Source organism: Delphinus delphis, chromosome 17, assembly GCF_949987515.2.
Source record: "Delphinus delphis chromosome 17, mDelDel1.2, whole genome shotgun sequence".
Lineage (NCBI taxonomy): Eukaryota > Metazoa > Chordata > Mammalia > Artiodactyla > Delphinidae > Delphinus > Delphinus delphis.
Window position 1 is genome coordinate 61,681,933 of NC_082699.1, and position 21,556 is coordinate 61,703,488.

A 21,556-nucleotide genomic window follows, 5' to 3' on the forward strand; every position below is an offset into this window, starting at 1 on the left:
AAGATAAGTTCCATGGAGACATAAGCTAAGTCTGCATAGCACTGACAGCAGTGGTTACTACACTTGGGGAATTCAAGGATTATCAACTTTGATCTTGCCAAGTAGGAACATTAAAACGACAATCATAACAATCTACCAGCCAACCAAACAAACCACCTACCACTGTCATCATTTCAGAAAAGGACTTTTTAACACAAACAACTAGGATGGACATACTTATCCTCCAAGTAAAAGGAATGAGTTTTATTAAAATTTCACTCCCTCATCCTATTTTTTTTTACTTGATATGCACAGATTAATAGTGAAGAGTCATAGGATCTGTCCTGGCATTGTTCTCTCAGTCCTGGATAGACTTCCTAGACACTGGATTTCAAGGGTAAGAGGGCTCTCTGGTATAGAATTACAGGCAGGGCCCAAGAATTTTAGAAAGTATGCAATTAAAAATCTTCACCAGGAATTTTTAGAGCATATCTGTAATTGGAGAAGAGAACTTGGCAAGGTTTCCCCTACTCCCTTCATGGCCTGCCTTAAAGTACTGAAGGTCCCCAACTTTCAATGGTTCACTCTATGATTTTTTGACTTTATTATGGTGCACAAGTCATATGTGGTCAGTAGAAATCGTACTTCGATTTTTGAATTTTGACCTTTTCTCGGGCTAGTGATATGCAGTATGATACTCTTGTGATACTGGGCAGGAGTAGGGAGCCCCAGCTCAGCCATGTGACCACGAGGGTAAAGAACCCATACATTTACAACCATTCTGGACCCAAACATTCTGTTTTTCACTTTCAGTTCAGTATTTAATAAATTATATGAGCTATTCAATACTTTATTATAAAATAGGCTTGTGTTAAGATGATTTTGCCCAACGGTAGGCTAATGTAAGTGTTCTGAGCATGTTTAAGGTTGGCTGGGCTATGATGTTTTAGTAGGTTACATTCATTTTCTATCTACAATATTTTCAACTTAATGATGGGTTTATTGGGATATAGCCCATAACAAATCGAGGAAGGTCTATCTATATCTCAATAGTTGAAGCTTAGACTCCAGGTTCAAGTTCCTATTACTGCTACTTATGTATTGATTTTAACTCTACTACTAGAACCTAGCCACCTTGAAGGCAGGGGCTTTATATTCTCCATGGAATCTCTCACTCAGCAGGCATTCAATGACACCTACTGGCCTGGTGTGGGTTTGATGACTGTGGAGTCTGTAAAAGTTCTAAAAACGAATCATAGCAGCTGATGAGCATCATTGGGAGCCGGTCTTGGGAAAAAGATGAGTCTCTCCAAAAAGACAAGAAAAAATAGTTTACAGTCATTTGAAAACTTTCATGTTCACATATCTAACTACAAAATGTCTTAGGCATATGCTCCTAGCATTTGCAGACAGTCTGAAGTGGAAATATAAGTCCTTTTTAGAAAGTTCAAATAAAACCCATCAAGGCTACCTATATTTAAAAATGGAAATAAGGGCTCTACAACCTAGATTTCTTACCCAATGTGTAAATTTCCCTACGCATTCACTCTAGAGTGGTAACAGAATAATCACAGGATTTTGGAAACTTTGAGCCAATCTTATCCAGTCTTCTCATTTTTCAAGAAAACTGGCCCCAGTGAGGTTGGGTGATATATTTGAGGGCACAACACTAGATATTCCAGTTGGGACATAGAATCCAGGTTTCCTGTTTTCCAGAACCATGATCTCTCAATATTATTCAGAAGGTGATGAAATCACCTTCTGCTCTCATAGTCAATTCAATACAATCTGAGCCCATGTGAAGTTCCAACAGTGACTTGCAGTGATACTAGATGGTTAAGGGAGAATAAGCATCATAAACAGGATAGTGACATGACCTCTACCCTCAGTGACTCATAATCAAATGGGGAGGACTTCACATAGCCAAGGAACATGTTTTAGGGGTAAAAGTTTATCTTGAGAAATTAAAAAATTTTTTTAACCTTTCTGACCCATCCCGTTTGCCGAGTCCTTTCCTCTGTCTCTACTATATGCATAATAACTAATATGTGCATGTTACATAGAACATCTGATATAGGCAACTAGCTGAAAAAACAAAGCCCTCTAGAGCCTACTCCTCAATGTTTGAAAGTAAGAAAATGAAATAATATATTTTATGCAATTCTCCTTTGTACCAAACCCTGCACATCAGCCTATACACTGGCATACAAACTTGCAGCTATCATGCCAATCAAAATAAGAAAGTCACGTAAGTGAATGCCCATCAGTGTTACTCTAATCAATGTTCCAAACAAATGCCATCATAGTAAAGTACTGAAGGGCACACTAGTACCTAATAAACTATGCAGCACTATATGAGTTATACACACGATGAGAAAGGTGGGAGTGGAAAGACTAGTTCTGAGAGGTGTGATCTTTGAGGATAGGACTGTCTATCTTATTGACACTATGATCACAGTGTAGTGGGCATTCAAAAATACTCGTATGCATGAGTGAAAGGAAGGAAGGAAGGACGGATGGAAGGGAGGGAGAGAGGCAGGTTGGTTGATTAGAACATGAAAAACCTATGGGTCAGAGGAGGTATTTTAGTGGAGTCTCAATACAAGGTACAACTTCCTTAGTCAGGAAAGCATTGTATAGGAAAGGGGAAAGTATCCCAGGCAGAGATGTCTCTTGCTCATTTACAGCCGTGCAGGCTGTACACTGCACTACCCTCAAGAGGGCTGTTCACATGGACCCCAGCAACCCTAAGGAGGAGAAAGAACGGAAAGCTTACTGCCGAGTGCTGTTTGTCACCTACATAGATTTACAGTTCATCAGTTACAATGACTCTGGCTGACTAAATTCTTCTTCAGGAAGACAATTGGGGTAGAGGTAGTGGTAGAAATAGGAGACAGTTTTAGAAATGACAGATCTGGGTTAAAATCTTCATGCTTCTTATTGAGCTGTGTAAACTCAGGGCAAGTTCATTGAGGGCAAAATGTGTCTATCTTGTTCATGAATTTATCTCAGTGCTTAGTACGTAGAATGTACTTAACAAATATTGGATGATAAATTTTAATCACATATTATGCATTTAATAATTGTTTCCTCATCCATCTGTAAAATGAGAATACTGCCGCTCATGTCACATGTTACAATGAGTATGAAACAAGAAGATGCACATAAGGTATGTAGCACAGTGCCAGGCTCATGGTAGATGCTTAATGAGTAAGAGCTATTGTTAGAAATTATAAGGCTTTGTTTTGTTTTGTTTTTTATGAATGGAAATTTTTATTCAATTTTAACTAGAGATTTGTCGTAATATTCTCTCCCTTAAGCTGAGAGACAGTAATGAGAGTCTGGAGAAAATACTGATAGCCAGACAGTCCACAACCCGAGCAGCACCCACTCCAGGGGAGGCATTTGAAGATAGGTAAGAAAGTTCTGACTGTTGCAATGACTGGGCCTGTTATCGGGCTGGGACCAGAGTGTTAAATGTCCAGTAACACGTGGGACAGTCCTTCACAAAATACCCCAGCTGCCTAATCGTGCTCCCATTGAGAAGCACAGTGTATTCTCAAGAGATAATGAAGTCTACTAGTTTCATGTCACCTTTCACTTTAAAACACTACACAGACAACTGTTTGACAAGTATTAGCAAAGCTCAACTACTGAGCCCGCATGCTGCAACTACTGAAGCCGCACACCTAGAGCCCGTGTGCCGCAACAAGAGAAGCCACTGCAATGAGAAGCCCGCGCACCGCAACAAAGAGTACCCCCGCTCGTCGCAACTAGAGAAAGCCTGCGGGCAGCAACGAAGACCCAACACAGGCAAAAAAAAAAAAAGTATTGGCAAAGGAATTACATTAATCCCAATTTTATTGTCTCATACACATTAAAAAAACAAATATCAGGCCCTATCAATTGTGAAATAAATTCAATTAAAATGTCATATTTTTTTATGATTGCATGGAGGAATTTCTAGTGAAATGGTAAATAAACAGAAAATGTGACACTAAGTTTAATACAAAGAAAGAAACAAGACTCAGACATAGAGAACAAATTGGTCATTATCAGCAGATAGAGGGAAGAGGGGAGAGGCAACATAGAGGTAGGAGATTAAGAGGTACAAACTATTATGTATAAAAGTTACAAGGATATATTGTACAACACAGGGAAAACAGCCAATATTCTATAATAACTATAAATGGAGTATAACCTTTAAAAATTGTGAATCACTATATTGTACACCTGTAACATAAAATATTGTACATTAACTATACTTCAATTAAAAAGAAGTTCAAAAAAAATTATCCACCAAAAAAAAAAAAAAAGAGTGGTGCTAAAAGAAGAAAATGTGTTTGCAAGAAATGTTAAGAAGAAAGGATTTTTATCTTGCCAAAGAAGCAACCACAATTTTTCTTAAAAGAATCAAAGAAAGCAACTTTGAAGAACTCTTATTTTTATCCTTTTATTTATTGTCTCCTTCTGGCCCTGTATCCCACATAGTAAACATCTGTGTCCTGTTAAGATTTCAGTTCCCCTGCTGAGCAAATCCTGCTGGTCTCAAGCCCTAAGGTTTGCTTATTCGTTTGCAAAGCACAGGCCAGAGGAACAATGATTTAAAAAGCGAGGCACTGAAGAAGGATAAACAGGTCAAAAGTGTAAGGTCAAAGATCTACAGTAGGGACCTTACAAGTAGGGTGCCTATGTACTACAAGGAGCATGCAAGAGATCTAAGAAGACTGTTTAGAACATCTGCTTATATGGATCTATCTACATACAAATGACATTGAGATTCTCACTTGAATCCTGTGTCAGACAATATGTGAGGTATTTCACAACAGCAAGGGGTTGGGGACAGTGGTATCCTCGCTCGTTCCTGTATTTTGACATATTGCAGTTTATATGTGCCCAGTTAAATGGACTTATGGGTTATATCCTCTAGGTTTAACTAAACCAAACACAACAAAGTAGACAACTGTCTTGCAAAGATTCCTATAAAAAAAAAAAAACACACTGGATTGAAGACAATACCAATCATATAAGCACAGACAAACAACTGAAAAAGAGCTACGCCCATGCTTGTTTCATAGCATGAGCTCTTCCAAAGCCACGCTGCAAGATAAAAACATGGTGACCGATCGTGTAAGTCAGTGCTGTCCAATACAACTTACTGCGATGATGGAAATGCTCTTGATGGGCGCTGTCCAACATGGTAGTCACTAACATATGGTTATTGAACAGTTGAAATGCAGCTAGTGCAACTGAGGAACTACATTTTTATTTTTCAAATATAATTTAAATTTAAATAGCCACATGTGGCTAGTGGCTACTACATGGACAGTGCTAGTGTAAGAGATAACAACTCTTAGGTTTGAGTCCAAATGCTTTCCCTCACAAGGTGTGACTTTTGGCTTAACGTTTCTACGCCTCAATTTCTTTATCATAATCACAACGCCTATCTCATATGGTTGTTGTTAAGATTAAATTAGTTAATGCATAAAAAGTACTTAGACTAGTGCATAGTACATAGAAAGTTTTTTTATTATCTCCTAATCAAATCAGAGAAGAAAAAAATAAATTATTAATTTGAAAGATGGAGGGACAAATACATGTTACTAATGAAACTTGAACAAAGTTTATACTGGGCTTTGAGATATTAAGTAGTTTGTACAAGGCTATCACAAATTGCAGGACATATACAAAAAATTTATTTCATCTTTATCTGATGCTTTCTTGTATACTTTTTTTTTTTTTTTAACGGTACGGGGGCCTCTCACTGTTGTGGCCTCTCCCGTTCTGGAGCACAGGCTCCGGACGCGCAGGCTCAGCGGCCATGGCTCACGAGCCCAGCCGCTCCGTGGCATGTGGGATCCTCCTGCACCGGGGAACGAACCCTTGTCCCCTGCATCGGCAGGCGGACTCTCAACCACTGCGCCACCAGGGAAGCCCCTCTTGTATACTTTTTATAATGAATATGGTAGATATTAATACAGCTATAAACTATATAATTACTTTAAATGTGAATGATATGAATACACTATTGAAAAGACAAAGCTTGTCAGCATGGATTAAAGAAAAAAACCACCACCCAGACTGAACTGTTATGTATTACTACATACTTATAAACAAATGTACGTACATCTGATATATGCACTTAATTTCTTTTTAAACTAATGGAGTGAATAACAAAAATATTTGGAGATCACTGGGCTAAACCAGAGGAAATACATTTATTTTAGCAAAAAAATAAATAAATGTGGTGTGTATAGTCATTCAATTATTGTGCTTAAGTGACATAGATAATTATTAAGTTAAAAAACTAAAAAAATAAGAATGAAATAATGCCATTTGCAGCAACATGGATGGACCTAGAGATTATCATACTAAGTGAAGTGAGCCAGACAGAGAAAGACAAATATCATATCGTTATGTGGAATGTAAAAAAAAAAAGACACAAATGAACTTATTTCCAGAAAGAGACTCACAGACACAGAAAACAAACTTATGGTTACCAAAGAGGAAAGGGGGGTGGGAAATAAATTAGAAGGCTGGGCTTAACATATACACACTACTATGTATAAAATAGGTAACCAACAAGGACCTACTATAGAGCACAGGGACCTATACTCAATATTTTGTAACAACCTGAAGGGAAAAGAATCTGAAAAAATATATACTTATATATATGTATAACTGAATTGCTGTGCTGTGTACACCTGAAATTTATACAATATTGTAAATCAACTATACTTCAATAAAAATTTTTTTTAATAAAAAATAAAAAATATAGACCACTGTTTGCCAAGAAACTTTAAAAGTCACAGTACTCCACCAGTGTGATAAACAAAGAAGGATCTCAATAATTAGGTTTTGTTTTATTAAACAGTAAGGATATTTTTAAGTAAAGCCTGATTATTCAATGACAATAAATTTTCTAGAATAGTTGGTTGAGAAATCCCTATTTTGGTGATAAAATAGTCAACACAGTATAAATATCAGGGTAACACTGAACATCATACCTATGGAATAGAATTTTCCAAAATTCTAACAGGAAAAAGGTCCACAGTCCAGTAAGTTTGGGAAAATGTTGTGTTAAACATGTTTCTTTACTACAAGAATTCTTGGAACTGAGACTCAGAATCAGAAAGTCCTCATTTTCTTACAGCATCTTAATTGGAAACTTTAAAATTCTTTTTTTTTTTTAAAGCTCCTCAGCCTTTTCTTCTCTTCTTTAGAAAAAATTATTTTTTTAATATTTCTCCTCCTAAGTTTCACAATTTTCAACTTTCGGGTCTTTATCCTTTGACCTCTCTTCAAATATTCCTCCATTAAGTACATACATTTTCTTCTAAAATCATGAGGTGAGGAAAATGAATTTTTATATCTCTTCATGAAGTAAATAAGGTTACAGAAATGATCAAAATACACTCATAGCTTAGAAGGATTACAACTGCATTAGTAAATTTTCCCTCTTAGCAAGTATTCCTATCTATCCTTCATCCGGTTACCCCTATTGTTAGCATTCTACGTTACCACCAAACATTGGTCAAAGCTAAGAAATCATCATTGGGACATTAACAAAACTCCAGAATGTATTTAGATTTCACTAGCTTTTTCACTAATGTCCTTTTTCTGTTGCAGGATCCAATCCAGGAAAACCCATTATACTCTTGTCATACCTCCTTAGTCTTCTCTGATCTGTGACAGTCTCTCACATAATTGTTTTTCAGAACTCCAATCGTCCTGAGGAATAATAATCAGGTACTTTGTTGTGTGTCCCTCAGTTTGGGTTTGTCTGATTTTTTTCCCTCACGATTAGACTGGGTAGACTAGGATTGTGGGCTTTTATACCCACAGAGAAGTATATCTATAGAGGTACCTTTCTCATCACATCAGAACATGATGTGGACATGACTTAACACTGGTGATGTTTACCATGATCACTTGGTTAAGGCAGTGTCCTAACACCTTTCTTTGCTGTAAAGCTACTATTGTCCCCTTTCCATACTCTATTCTTTAGAAGTGAGTCAGTAAGTCCAGTCCAGTCCTCAAGCGCTTGGGGCTTGGGCTGGAGCACATTTGACATGAAGAGTTGCATTTATTTACAGTAAGTTGGAAACAGAAGAAATGAGTCAGGAGAAGAAGATGGGAAAACTAAGAAGCTTTCCAGCTATTTACCAGACAAGGATTTCAATAATTTTTATCAAAATGTCTTTTTAAGGAGTTTACAAGGCTTGTGTAGTAAAGTAGCTTTTCCATTTCCTCCTTAAGAATCATCCAAAAGAAATAAGAACATGAAACAAAAATTGTAAACTTCGACTTCTAAGAAATTAGAAATGCAAACCCACAACACATGAGGAAGGGCTATCAAATGCAGAGTGAAGATGTTGAGGAAAGATGCCCATCCCTGCAGCTCTCAGGCAAACTTAGCAAGAAAAAGAAGTCAGACAAAAGAAGAAATCGGAAAATGAAATGCACAAACCTTAGAAAAGAGGTAATAAAATTACCCATCATTTCGGCTTCCCTGGTGGCGCAGTGGTTGAGAGTCCGCCTGCCGAGGCAGGGGACACGGGTTCGTGCCCTGGTCCGGGAAGATCCCACATGCCGCGGAGTGGCTGGGCCCGTGAGCCATGGCCGCTGAGCCTGTGCATCCGGAGCCTGTGCTCTGCAACGGGAGAGGCCACAACAGTGAGAGGCCCGTGTACCGTAAAAAATAAATAAATAAAAATTACCCATCATTTATAGATGTGATTATTTTCAAGTAAAACCCAACAAACGCATTTAAAATATTGAGAATTTAGTAACGTGGCTGTGATGGTTAATTTTATATGTCAACTTGACTAGGTCAAGAGATGTGGGAATAGCTGGTTAAACATCATTTCTGGTTGTGTCTGGAGGGTGTTTCAGGAAGAGATTAGCATTTGAATTGCTGGACTAAGTAAAGCAGAAGGCCCTTCCCGACGTGGGTGAGCAAAGACGTGGGTGAGCAATCGTCCAATCGCTGAGGGCCTGAACAGAACAAAAAGGTGGAGGAAGGTTAAATCCCCTCTCTGCCTGACTGTATGAAGGCTGGGACGCTGATCTTCCTCTGCCCTCGCAGTCTTGGTTCTTAGGCCTTCAGACTGGACTGGACTCTACACTGCGGACTCTGTTGCTCTCAGGCCTTTGGACTACACCACTAGCTTTCCTGGGTCTCTAGCTTGCAGGTAACAGATTGTAGAACTTCTCAGCCCCCATAATCATCTGAGTCAATACTTTTTAACAAATATATATTACGTTTCTCTGGAATTGATGAATACAGTAACAAAAGCACAAAATTAGCATAAAGGACTATATAACCTTATAATGAAAAGACATCATTTATAGAATACTAAATGAAAAAAAATAAGCTACTTTATAAAACTAAAAAGAAATATTATATTAATAGTTATACTGACATCCCTAATAAGAATAATCAACACCAAGATATTAATTCTAAGTTAACTCCTGACTTAACACACAGCCAATATCAACCTACAGATACAATTTCAGGGAAAGGCTAGAAAGATTGATTCTAATATTAATATAGAAAGATAAATCCACAAAAAATGGCAAAATAACAGGAGTGGAAAATCAATTAGTGGAAGCCAGGGGTTGGGTGTTGGGGGAGTTGACTACAAAAGAGCAACATGAGGGAGTTTTGGAGTGATGGACTGTGCTGGTTGGATACACAAGTTCAAGAATTTGCCAAAATCCAGAGAAATGTACATCACAAAGAATAAGTTCTACTGTATATGAATAAGTGTGCCAGAAAAAGAATATAACCCACAAGAATAGTCAAAAAGTTCTGTAAGAGAAAAGTAACGAGGAGAAACTAGCTCTACCATATCAAAACATACCACAGTGCTAAAATAATCTAAACAGTGTGGTGCTGGCAGATGAGTAGGCAGATCCATGAAACCGACAACAAAGTCCAGAAATGAACCCAAATATATAAGGGAATTTAGTATAGAACACTTGCAGTCAAGAGAGAAAAGATGGAGTTTTAAACACATTAGGAAGCATCTTGGAAGGAAAAAAAAACATTGGATCCTTACCTCCTACCTTCTATCAAAATAAATTCCAGATGGATTCTAGTTAGATAAAGGATATAAATCTGAAACATAAAACTTTAAAACCAATAGAAAAAAAATGGCAGAATTATTTTACAGTCATGGAATAAGAAAAACCTTTGTTGGTATGACACAAAATGTGGTAGTCAGAAATGACTATTAAAAAAACTACATAAAACTATACAAAAATAAAAAATTTCTGCAAGTATCATTTGTTAAAAAAATGCATACACTGTATAGATATATGTATAGACTAGATCTAAACATGTAATACTGGCAACAGTGACTACCTCTGGGGGAGGAGACTGAGAAAACTAACACTAGAGCTTGTATTACTTATGTGTAGTTATCTACAAAAATATGAATATTTTTCGTTGTTTACTTCTATGCATCAACTTAAATAACTGAAAGCTCCCCATAAAAAAATGTTCCTCGTACGAAACATCCAATATAAATATCCAATTTAGAAATACCATGCATACCATACAGTTCCTAGTACAATGCTTGATATACAAGAGGTGCTTAAATTATGTAGGTAGCTATTACTCATCACTGTCTTCAGACAATACATAATTATTTTGAAATTTATCCTTACTATTTTCAAAGTTGAGAATTCTATAGATGGTATCACTAAACACTGTAATAAAAAATATTCCTTTTTCCAGAAATAATTTCAGTTGGCCAACACTCAGTTAATGGGAATATTTAAGCAACTGCCATTTAGGCTCTTCAACGTCTGATCACACACCCTTTGCACTTACACTCTCAGCCAACTGCACTGCTTTACAATTCCTGACTATGTCCTTGCTTTCCTCCATACTTTTGAAAATACTGTTTCTTCTGCTGAGAGAACTTTACCCCATCTGCCTACTGAAATCACTCTTCCTAACAGGGCCAGCTCAAATCCTGCTTATCCACAAAGCTCTCCTCAAACTTTGTGAACAGGTGTATTACATACACACACAAAGAGAAAGGCAACAAAAGATATAAGAAAATACAAAGGCAGAATGATCAATTTAAAAAGTTATTTATTAAACAAGTATATTCAAAAGTCCAACTTTACTGGATCCCTTTGAAACATCTATTCTGGGAAGAAGTATTTTGTCCAACTTTCTAATGATAAGGGAAATGATAAAAATAGAACAGGTATGAATAACATTTTAAAACAAACAAACAAACAATAAAGCACATGGTAAATTTAGAAATAAAAATAAAAACACACAAACATACAAACTATTGAAGTATGAAAGCAAAACATTTCGTATGTTTTTAAATGCTTCTGGTATACTCACATGAGAGCCAAACTGTCTGTGTCCAAGTTAATAAACAGTATATAAACACCTTTTTAAGGTACCATACTTAGAGAAATAATTTTAGAATATGTATTGGGCATTTAAATTGTCCACATTTGGCAAACATATTCTACATATGAATGTATTCACTCATACTTAGTGAAAAAAGGAACTTAAAATTTAAACATCTTGATTTGAGAACTGTGGATTTGATAGTTCTGTTAAATTCCAACAACATAATCACCAAATGTGCTATCAAAAAAGTGATTCAAATTTCTTTTTAAAGCTGCTTCTGAAAATTCCAGTATTTTAGAGCAAAAGAAAACATCATGTACTCTTGCTTATGAATTCTGATGCTTAGTTTCTATGGTTAACACGCAAAAAAAATGTAATAAAGAAGATTCCTATAGAAAAGCCTCTGTCTTTCAGTAGTTCCAAATGGTGTTATACAATATTTCACTGGAAATAGTGGTTTTACCACAGATTTGGCTGTAGCTTCTGTTTAAAACATAACTTTGCCCCATAACATCCATCAAAGGCTTTAAAACATAATTGACTTTGGCAGTACACATGGAGATCATGATGTGAATGGGGACTGCCAGTGGATATAAGGGCCTTATGAAAGGGTTTGGGGGGGGGGGGGGGGGGGGGGGGGGGGGTGTGTGTGTGTGTGTGTGTGTGTGTGTGTGTGTGTGTGTGTGTGTGTGTGTGTGTGTGTGTGTGTGTGTGTGTGTGTGTGTGTGTGTGTGTGTGTGTGTGTGTGTGTGTGTGTGTGTGTGTGTATTTTAAGGAGGAAACAGGATGAAATGGTTTATTCAGAACTATAAAACACATTTTCCTAATTAGATTTCAATTGTATAAATAATGTAAATCAAATGTTTAGAACTTGAATCTCTATGGGAGGCAAATATTTTTTTTTCCTTTTATCATTCTTTATAGCTGACAAAGCTTTAGTTACATATATTCTTCTGAACACTGAGGAAAAGGTCTCCTTTGTCCCCTTCTCAGTCTGAAAGAGAAGGAGAACGAATAGACCTGCCACTGGCGGGGCTGGAAAAAGTGAAAGGCTCCTTGTCCTTTTCTTTGCTATCATGCTTATGCTTGTGCTTATGCTTATGTTTGTGCTTCTTCTTCTTTTTCTTGTGCTCATGGTGATGGTGGTGATGGTGGTCGCTGTGTTTGGAGGACGTAGATTCTTTAGTAAATACTGAGAGTGGAGCTGCTGCAACTGGATGCATACTCATCTCCAAAGGTGATTGTTCTTTACCTTCAAGATTAAAAACACCCAAATGAATTCCTGTTAATAACAAGGAAAGTGAAATGAAAGTAAGAGGGAGTTGGTGACAGTACAGAAAAGACAATGGATTCCCAAGCGTTTATATCACTTCCATGAAAAAAATCAGGAATGGGAGAAGTATCCAAGTAAGACATCCAATTAGTTACACAAAGGTAAGTTTTCAGCATTGTGACCAGGAAGTGAGTATTTCAATTCCTTGTAGTCTATACAGATTATGATATATACCAGTGTGTTATCCAACCATCTTCTAAAAATTAATATTCAATATTTTAAAGTACTATGAAGTGACAATGACTAGATGTGTGTGTTAGAGATTAAGACTGACATTGGTCAATGAAAACATAGCTCCTTAACCACAGTTCTGCTCTATGGTATTCGGGTGGGGGGGAGATTAGCACTACAGGCATAGTTCGTTTCATTGCACTTTGCAGATACTGCGCTTCTTACAAATGAAGGTTTGTGGCAACCCTGCCTCGAGCAAATCTATTGGAACCATTTTTCCACCAGCATTTGCTCACCTCTAGTCACTCTGTCACATTTTGGTAATTTTTGCAATATTTCAAAATACTTCCACCAGCAAAAAGATTATGACTTGCTGAAGGTTCAGATGATGGTTAGCATTTTTAAACTGAGGTATGTACATTTTTTTAGACACAACACTATTGCACACTTAGTAGACTACAGTATAGTATAAATATAACTTAGATGCAATGTCAAACCAAAAACTTCAGCATGTATTTTATCTCACCTAGAAATGAATCAAATGTCTTTGAAGGTTCTTTCCATTTCCAATGTTCTATCAGCCTAGGAATCTATAATAGTGAGTAGTTCTCAGACTCTAGTGTACGGGAATTTCTTGCTTCCTCCATACCCTACAATTCTTGGGCCATACCCAGAGAATTCTCTCTCTGTATTACTCTAGGTTAATGACACTGCTTTACATGCAGCCAAGTAAGAAAAAAACTTAATCATCTCAGGTGCCCTCCCTTCCAGATCTAGCTGCTTACCAAATCTTGTTTATTCTTACTTACAAGAATCTCTTTAATCTGCCTCTCTATCCCGCCTGCAACTGTACTAATTCAGACCACCTCATCTCATTTGGATCACAGTACTAGTCTCCTATGAACTGGTTTCTTTGCCTGAAGTGTCTTACACTTGAATCCACACTTTACATAGCTTCACAGCAGCGGTTCTCAAACAGGGGCAACTTTTCTCCCCAGGGGTTGTTTGACAATGTCTGGAGACGTTTTTGTTGTCACGATTAGGGTGGGATGGGGGGAGGAAGTGTTAGCCTGACTGTGCGTAGAGGCTAGGGATGCTGCCAAACATTCAAAACACAGGACAGCCTCCTAGAGCAAAGAATTCTCATGGCCAAAAATGTCAACAGTGTTGAAGTTCAGAGGCCCTGCTGCATAGTTATCTTCCTAAAAACAAAGCTATCATGATTACTTGTTTAAAAACTCAGGTAGTTCTACTGGCAGAACAAAATCCTTAGACTTCAGTGCAGCAATTTCTGAAAAAAAATATATTCTTTATTCAGAGTAGTCAAAAAACCAAGCTTTTCACTAAAATGGACTTTAATGCAGTAGTTTCTTTTCCTTTTTAAAACATAAATTCTCAGTGCTGATTTTGATCCAATCCGGCCCCAAGCCATGTTTTTACCAAAACAAGCATCACCATAGAAGTTTTCTAAAAATCACTTTCACCACTAATTTTAAGGACAGTTTACAATCTCTCTTGAATTTATCTTATCTTCCACTATTCCTTTCTATATATTCCAGACTAGCCCTTTCGTAACTCTGTGTATTTGAAGTGGCTATTAGTATTCCTTGGAAAAGAGTACACTCAGTTGTATACTTGGCAGTTGCCTCTACTGCGAAGTACAGAGAAGCCCCCCCCCCTTTTTTTTACATTACTGTTAGTGTTAGCTTTACCAAAAAATCATGAATATAAAAAATGTAATTTGGGGCTTTGCTGGTGGCGCAGTGGTTGAGAGTCCGCCTGCCGATGCAGGGGACACGGGTTCGTGCCCCGGTCTGGGAGGATCCAACATGCCGCGGAGCGGCTGGGCCCGTGAGCCATGGCCGCTGAGCCTGCGCGTCCGGAGTCTGTGCTCCGCAACGGAAGAGGCCACAACAGTGAGAGGCCCGCGTACCGCAAAAAAAAAAAAAAAAAAAAGAGAGAGAGAGAGCTTATATATATAAGCTAGTTTGGGGACTCTATCTTTTGCAATAATTGGTGCCCAGATATTCTTCAGAAAAAGAAAAAATTTGAGAGATATCTGATTTATAGTTAAGTTAAATATGCCACTATATAATTTTAATTTATATTTTAAATGAACTATATAAATATATTCTCGATTCTATAAATATGGGAATATAGGTCCCTACCTAACAGAGTATAGCCAAGTGACAAGAAGGAGTAATAGAGCTTCATAAACAAATTCCTTTAACTCCTATCTCATTATTTAGTCAGTCTACATCAAGAGACTTTGCAGCTTTCCAATTGGCTGTCTGCACTACTGGGAGTCTGAGGTCCTTTTCTGCACTGAGAGAAGTTTCATCATCTAATCCTAAACACCTACTTGGATTGTAGAAAAGCCAACGATTATACTAGAAACTGTACTTCCCAGTAGAGGCAACTGCCAAGTATACAACTGAGTGTACTCTTTTCCAAGGAATACTAATAGCCACTTCAAAAGTAAATTCAATCTCTTGTCTAGCAATCTTACACTTTGCATTCAAGATATACTGATTAGAATTCTTGCATTTCTCTTGATTTGTATGAAGTCTATTAAGAAGACAATGGATTAGCTAGATCCAAGGATAAAGGTGTTAGAAACCAGGACTCCTAGGACAAATGGCTGATTCCAGGTCTGGCTAGAATATTTACAAGATGAGCCTGAAACATCTGGTATAATAATAGAAAGGAAGTTTAAAGCCTTCTCAAGAACTCAAGAGTCAAGAGTTCTCACCAATCGAAGCTGGGAAAATCTGAATATTGATAATATTCTGTAATTGATAATTGATAATTGATAATATTCTGTAATGGACTAGAACTAATTGATCACCATTGGAAGATGCTAGCCAAATTATTATTTTGAAAATTATTAAATACATAGAGAGAATCAAGTCTTTATCTTTCTTTTGCTATATGATCTATACCAATGGCTAACAGCAGGTGAGGGGCAAGTTAGCTTTATAGAAATAATCAGCTTATAAATAAAAACAGAAAGATGAATTAGAATATCACCATCTTGTAACCCTTAATGAATTAATGGATCCAGGCCTTGAACACCTTAGTGGCTAACCTCACAAAAAATCAACCAGACATTGTATGCTTCCAGATGGAAGAACACACTACCATCTATAACCCTGAATCCAATTAAGTTTCTAGATATAATTACAAATTTAAAGGAAATACAGAGGACTCTAACATGTTAATTACACCACAGGTATACAATCAGCAAAATACAGACTTGAAAACTACAGATCAAAACCCTGGAGTTTATAACACTGTAAAGGGGAAAAAACAATGGACTGGAAACTTTTAATTTTAAAAGATGTAAAGGATATATCAGCCAACTGCAATGTGTAGACCCTATGTGGACAGTGATCCAAACAAATAAATTGTTAAAAATTAAAATAAAAATAATGGCATTTATGATTCAACTGAAATGTAAACAGTGACTGTATATTTAATGATATGAAAAAGTCATTTATTTTTTAAAGTACAAGAATATTATTGTGGTTATGACTTTTTAAAGTCCTTATCTTTTAGAGATACACACAAAATTACCTATGCATAAAATGATATGTGGGATTTGTTTCAAAATAATTCAGAAAGGTGGAAATGGGAAAGGGTATAGATAAAAAACAAAGCTGACCATGAGCTGATTGATCATTTCTGCATCTGAGTAATGGATACATGGGGGTTCATTATACTAGTCTGACTACTTCACAGTTTTCTATAATAAAAGTGTTTTTTAAAAAGGAGAAGTTAAGGCAAATTGGCACTATTCATGAAAATGTTAAATGCTCATATTTTTTAAATTAGAAAGTTCATTTCTAGAAACATATCCCACAAACGTGCTCATGCATAAGTGCAAAGAAATATATACAGAAATATTCATTAGAATCGTGTTTCTAACAACAGAACATCTAATAAAACCTAATGTTACCCTAGCATCACCACTAACCTTTAGCTCGTAAGTTTTCATTTATTATAGACAATATATATTTTTTATTTGTTTAATTTCTTTCCTGAATAATTTTTACCAGGTCTAATTCAAGGTGATAAGAAAGTACAATTTCCCTCTCATGTGGACCTGTATAACAGTAAGATTTGGGACACATACGAGCTTACTTTCACACTAGCATAATGAGGTCAACTATAGAATCTCTATTGAGAAAAATGCATACATTACCATCCCTGTGACACAATGCATAATCCCACATATCATTTTAGGGGTTTACAAGATGCCTGGGAACTTGAGGCCCACCCAAGGTTAGGTGCCACTCATTTTAAGGCTAATGAAAGCCCTTTTATAATTAAACCGCTTTGCTGTACACCTGAAACTAACACCGTAAATCAACTAAACGCCAATATAAAACAAAATTTTAAAAAAATTAAAAATAAAACTAATGAAAGCACTTTTAGTGACACAAAATATATGTCTCTATTGCAGATAGGAGATATACCAAGAAAAGGAGATAAAAATAATTCACAATATTATGATTTGCCTATTTCATGTTATAGGGAAAGAAAAAAACATGTTCAGTTTTGTTGTTCTATCTAACATAAAATCTTTCCTAGAGACCTACTGAATTCACTATGGATAAGGGTTAGCTGCAGTCAATTTAACAAATGCAAAACAAACAGAAAGGGGTACTTAATACACACCTAAGGTGGAAGCTTTCGGGCCCATCTGATAAAAGTGCTGATAACAGTGAGTAACCTGCTAATTCTATTAAATTTATCGCACTAGGTATACATTTAAATTTAACACAAAACCTGCAGTTTCTATTAGGAAATGTGTGAAGTCTGTTCTTCAGTTTCTTTAGATCAAAAAAGTAAAGTGTAGAATTATATCATTATAATTTAAAGAAAAATATCAAAGTCTTTTTCATATTAGACTTTCAAAAGAAAGAACTCTAGCTTTTTTTTTTTTTTAAACGGACTTCTATACCAGAATAGTGCTTTTCTGACTTAGGCAAGAATTTGTCACATAGTACAGCAGCCCTGGCTAGGCAACTGCAGCAACTCTTCTTTTCTTCCCTACAGAAACCACCAGGGACTTCCCTCCGCTCCTCATCACTGCAATCCCCGCAGCAACCTGGGAGACAGACCAGCGGCCTCAGGCGCTGCAGCGGTGGGAGAGGAGAGGACATGGTATGCTCAACCCATCACACCATGCGACCCACGCAGCCCTTTCCCCGGATTCCCTTCCTTAACTCAGGAGAAGGAGAAAGTTAAGCAATGAAGGAAAACATCCCTGCCGCTTCTCCTTTCTTACCCCAAATGGCTTAACCTACCAAACACATATCATCCCTACCCTAAAATATGCCCCTCACTATCATATGCAAGGAAAGAGAAAACTGGTGGGGTGTTAGAAAGTAAACCACGACCTATCCTCTACTTAACAGTGTCCACCCCTTCCAGATGACATCTGCAACACATTCCAGTTCTCAACTGCCATCTGGCACGCTGGCTCTGAGGCAGCCATCTCGGACTTCATCTCAGCATATGAAAAAAAACACCAGGGGTCTCAAACTCAAAAGCCTTCAACCTAAGTAGACAGCATAAATGAGTAAGCAGACTACCGGGTGCAAACACAGAAGGAATCAATGGAATGGAAAGCACATCCCTGCCTAAGAGGGCCTCTCAGTTAACTCTTTTTCAAGAGAAGCTGGAAATCCAAATCTTTATTTGCAGTCTCTTCATTTTTAGTCAACTACTTCAAAAATGTTTGTAAGAATTCTATAGCCAAATAAAAGATGCCTCAGTTGGATAAGCTTCAATAAGGCCCCTCAAACCCACCTGTTAACTTTAATCTAGAATTCCTAGAGATTTAAGAGAGATCACAGCTTCCCTTACCACTACTCTGTGCCTCTTCTCCAGAACCCCCAACTCTCAACCCCAGGCCAAGGTAGCTACCACAGTAGGAGATCCCAGCTTCTGTTCCTGTTTTACTGCCAACTTTACCTCGGTTAGGTTAAAGTTGTGCTTCCAACAGCCCAAAATATAGAGCTCTTAGTACCCTTTCTCTTAGAAATACTGTGACACACAGTGGTTAGGTTTGATACTTCTATTCTTCAGTATAAGTTAAAAAGGGTTTTTGTTGGCTAGTTCAGGAAAGCTACTTATCAAATATAATATGTCTACGGGAAAACTGTTTTTAGAATTCCAAAATAAATACATGTATAAATAAACTTTTGGAACACTACCATTGGTAAAAACAAATGTTTTCTAAATTCTAATAATGACACTGTTGAATTTTAAGACTTACTCAGTGGTCGCAGGGTACTGGACAGCATAATTACATTTAAGGGAAATTACAAAGGCACATTAAAGAATATATTCAAAATTAAGTTTTACAGATCAGTCTATATAATATACTGGTATACAATTTACTTCGTGACATAAAAGGGCCCTACACTGAAGCAACCAAAGCTAAAATGTTAATGTTTTCCTATTCCCTACCACTACCCCTTTATCTCCTCTCTAGTCTTCCCATAAGATGCCATGAGAAATATAAGACTGTAAAGAGATTCCAAAAAAAGTAAAAATGTAATTTTTAAAGCAATATGAAACAAAGGCACACTGGTGGGCACAAAAAGGTGTTAAGATTTGTTTCTATTCATATGTTAGCATGCCACATCACTAGGATAAACCAAACAAACATACTCAGAATTTTTACTGGAACAAGAATTTATCTGACTGCTGGAATTTAGACAGAATTTACTTTTTTTTAAAGGCATGGAAGATAGGCAGAAGCATCACTCTCAAACTATATCAAGAGGTTTGATATGCCCTACGCTTCATAATTTTAAAAGATGTAGAAAACTTTTCGTGTCTGAAAAAGTTTTAATAAGTATAATGATAATTAAGCAAATTTACACCAAATCCCAAAGCAAAAACAGAGAATACAAAATCGGCAAGGGCCGAGAAATGTCAAAATTCACTTATTAAAGTTAAATGCTAAAGTCTCCAGCTGACTTCTTTCTGAAATATATTTTGTGAGAATCTGTTACAATAAATGCATAAAACACACAAAGAGATACAGGCGACCAACAGTCTGGGGTCTCAATACCAAAATATTTTGAGGTGTTGCTTTTGTTCAGTCTCCTACTAATCACAGCTGATCCCTAAGCTCCTCAAATCATTAAACAGTTACTCTTTTGTTTATATGATAAAAACATGGTTTATATAAACAAAATCCATCAGTTGGAATTTTAAAGCCTGACTAATGACTTCTGGAAGAAGTATTCTTTAAAAATGATTTTGCTTATGTATCTTGTTTTTCACTCCCTGTCCCTCCAAAACTTGAAAACTGAATCTTTGTTCATCAGCATCACAAGTTTACTCTTTATTTGGATTATAGTCTTCTAAGCAAAAGAAGAACAGGGTAAGTAGAAGACAATGTACAATAGTAAAACAGGTAACAGCCACATCTGAACTGAATTATCTTTCATTAACTTAAGTCCAATTAGTATGAAATAAATTTAAAAGACAAAATATGTTAGTTTTCTAGGTATATATAGCATCAAGTCTTCATGATTGACCATGAATGACCAATTGTAAACCTGTCAGGGGGAGGCTGAGAGGGAAGTAAGTAGTTGATTTTTATATTTTATAAAAGTATGAAGCTTTAGATTTCACACTTGCTACTGAAGCTGACATTTTCATATTACAGTATTCTTAGAAAAAGCACTGCAAGAAAAGATCAAAATGTTAATATAATGAGTATCTTTAAATGGCATTAAATATGGGATGCTTTTTTTCTCTCCTTTCTACTTTTCTGTTATTTCAAAGTTTTATACAATAGGAGTATATTACTTTTGAAATAGCAAAACGCCTAATTTAAAAGTCTTTAAGCCAAAGCAATATTAAGAAAGAAAAACGAAGCTGGAGGAATCAGGCTCTGTGACTTCAGGCCACACTTCAAAGCTATAGTCATCAAAACAGTATGGTACTGACACAAAAACAGAAACATAGACCAATGGAACAGGACAGAAAGCCCAGAAACAAACCCATGCACCTATGGTCAATTAATCTATGACAAATGAGGAAAGAATACGCAATGGAGAAAAGACAGTCTCTTCAATAAATGGTGCTGGAAAAACTGGACAGCTACATGTAAAAGAATGAAATCAGAACATTCTCTAACACCATATACAAAAATAAACTCAAAATGGATTAAAGACCTAAATGTAAGACTGGATACTATAAAACTCCTAGAAGAAAACATAGGCAGAACACTCTTTGATATAAATCGTAGCAATATCTTTTTGGATCTGTCTCCTAGAGTAATGGAAATAAAAACAAAAACAAACAAATGGGACCTAATGAAACTTAAAAGCTTTTGCACAGCAAAGGAAACCATAAACAAAATGAAAAGACAACCTACAGAATGGGAGAAAATATTTGCAAACTATGAGACTGACAAGGGATTAAGTTCCAAAATACACAAACAGCTCATACAGCTCAATATCAAAAACGTAAACAACCCAATCAAAAAATGGGCAGAAGATCTAAATAGACACTTCCCCCAAGAAACATACAGATGGCCAACAGGCACATGAAAAGATGCTTAACATCACTAATTATTAGAGAAATGTAAATCAAAACTACAATGAGGTATCACTTCACTCCAGTCAGAATGGCCATCATCAAAAAGTCTACAAATA

At 36.5% G+C, this 21,556-nt stretch overlaps 1 protein-coding gene across 3 annotated transcripts in view; it reads right to left on the reverse strand.

Annotated features, from left to right (window-relative positions):
- Nucleotides 1-12,039: 12,039 nt before the first annotated feature.
- TAF2 (TATA-box binding protein associated factor 2) overlaps nucleotides 12,040-21,556 on the reverse strand; it is a 79,494-nt gene continuing 69,977 nt past the window's right edge. For all 3 annotated transcript variants that reach the window (XM_059995112.1, XM_059995110.1, XM_059995111.2), the window contains one exon: nucleotides 12,040-12,617. In XM_059995112.1, coding sequence (XP_059851095.1) covers nucleotides 12,355-12,617 — 263 coding nt within the window. In that variant the 3' untranslated portion in view covers nucleotides 12,040-12,354. The remainder of the gene's footprint in view (nucleotides 12,618-21,556) is intronic.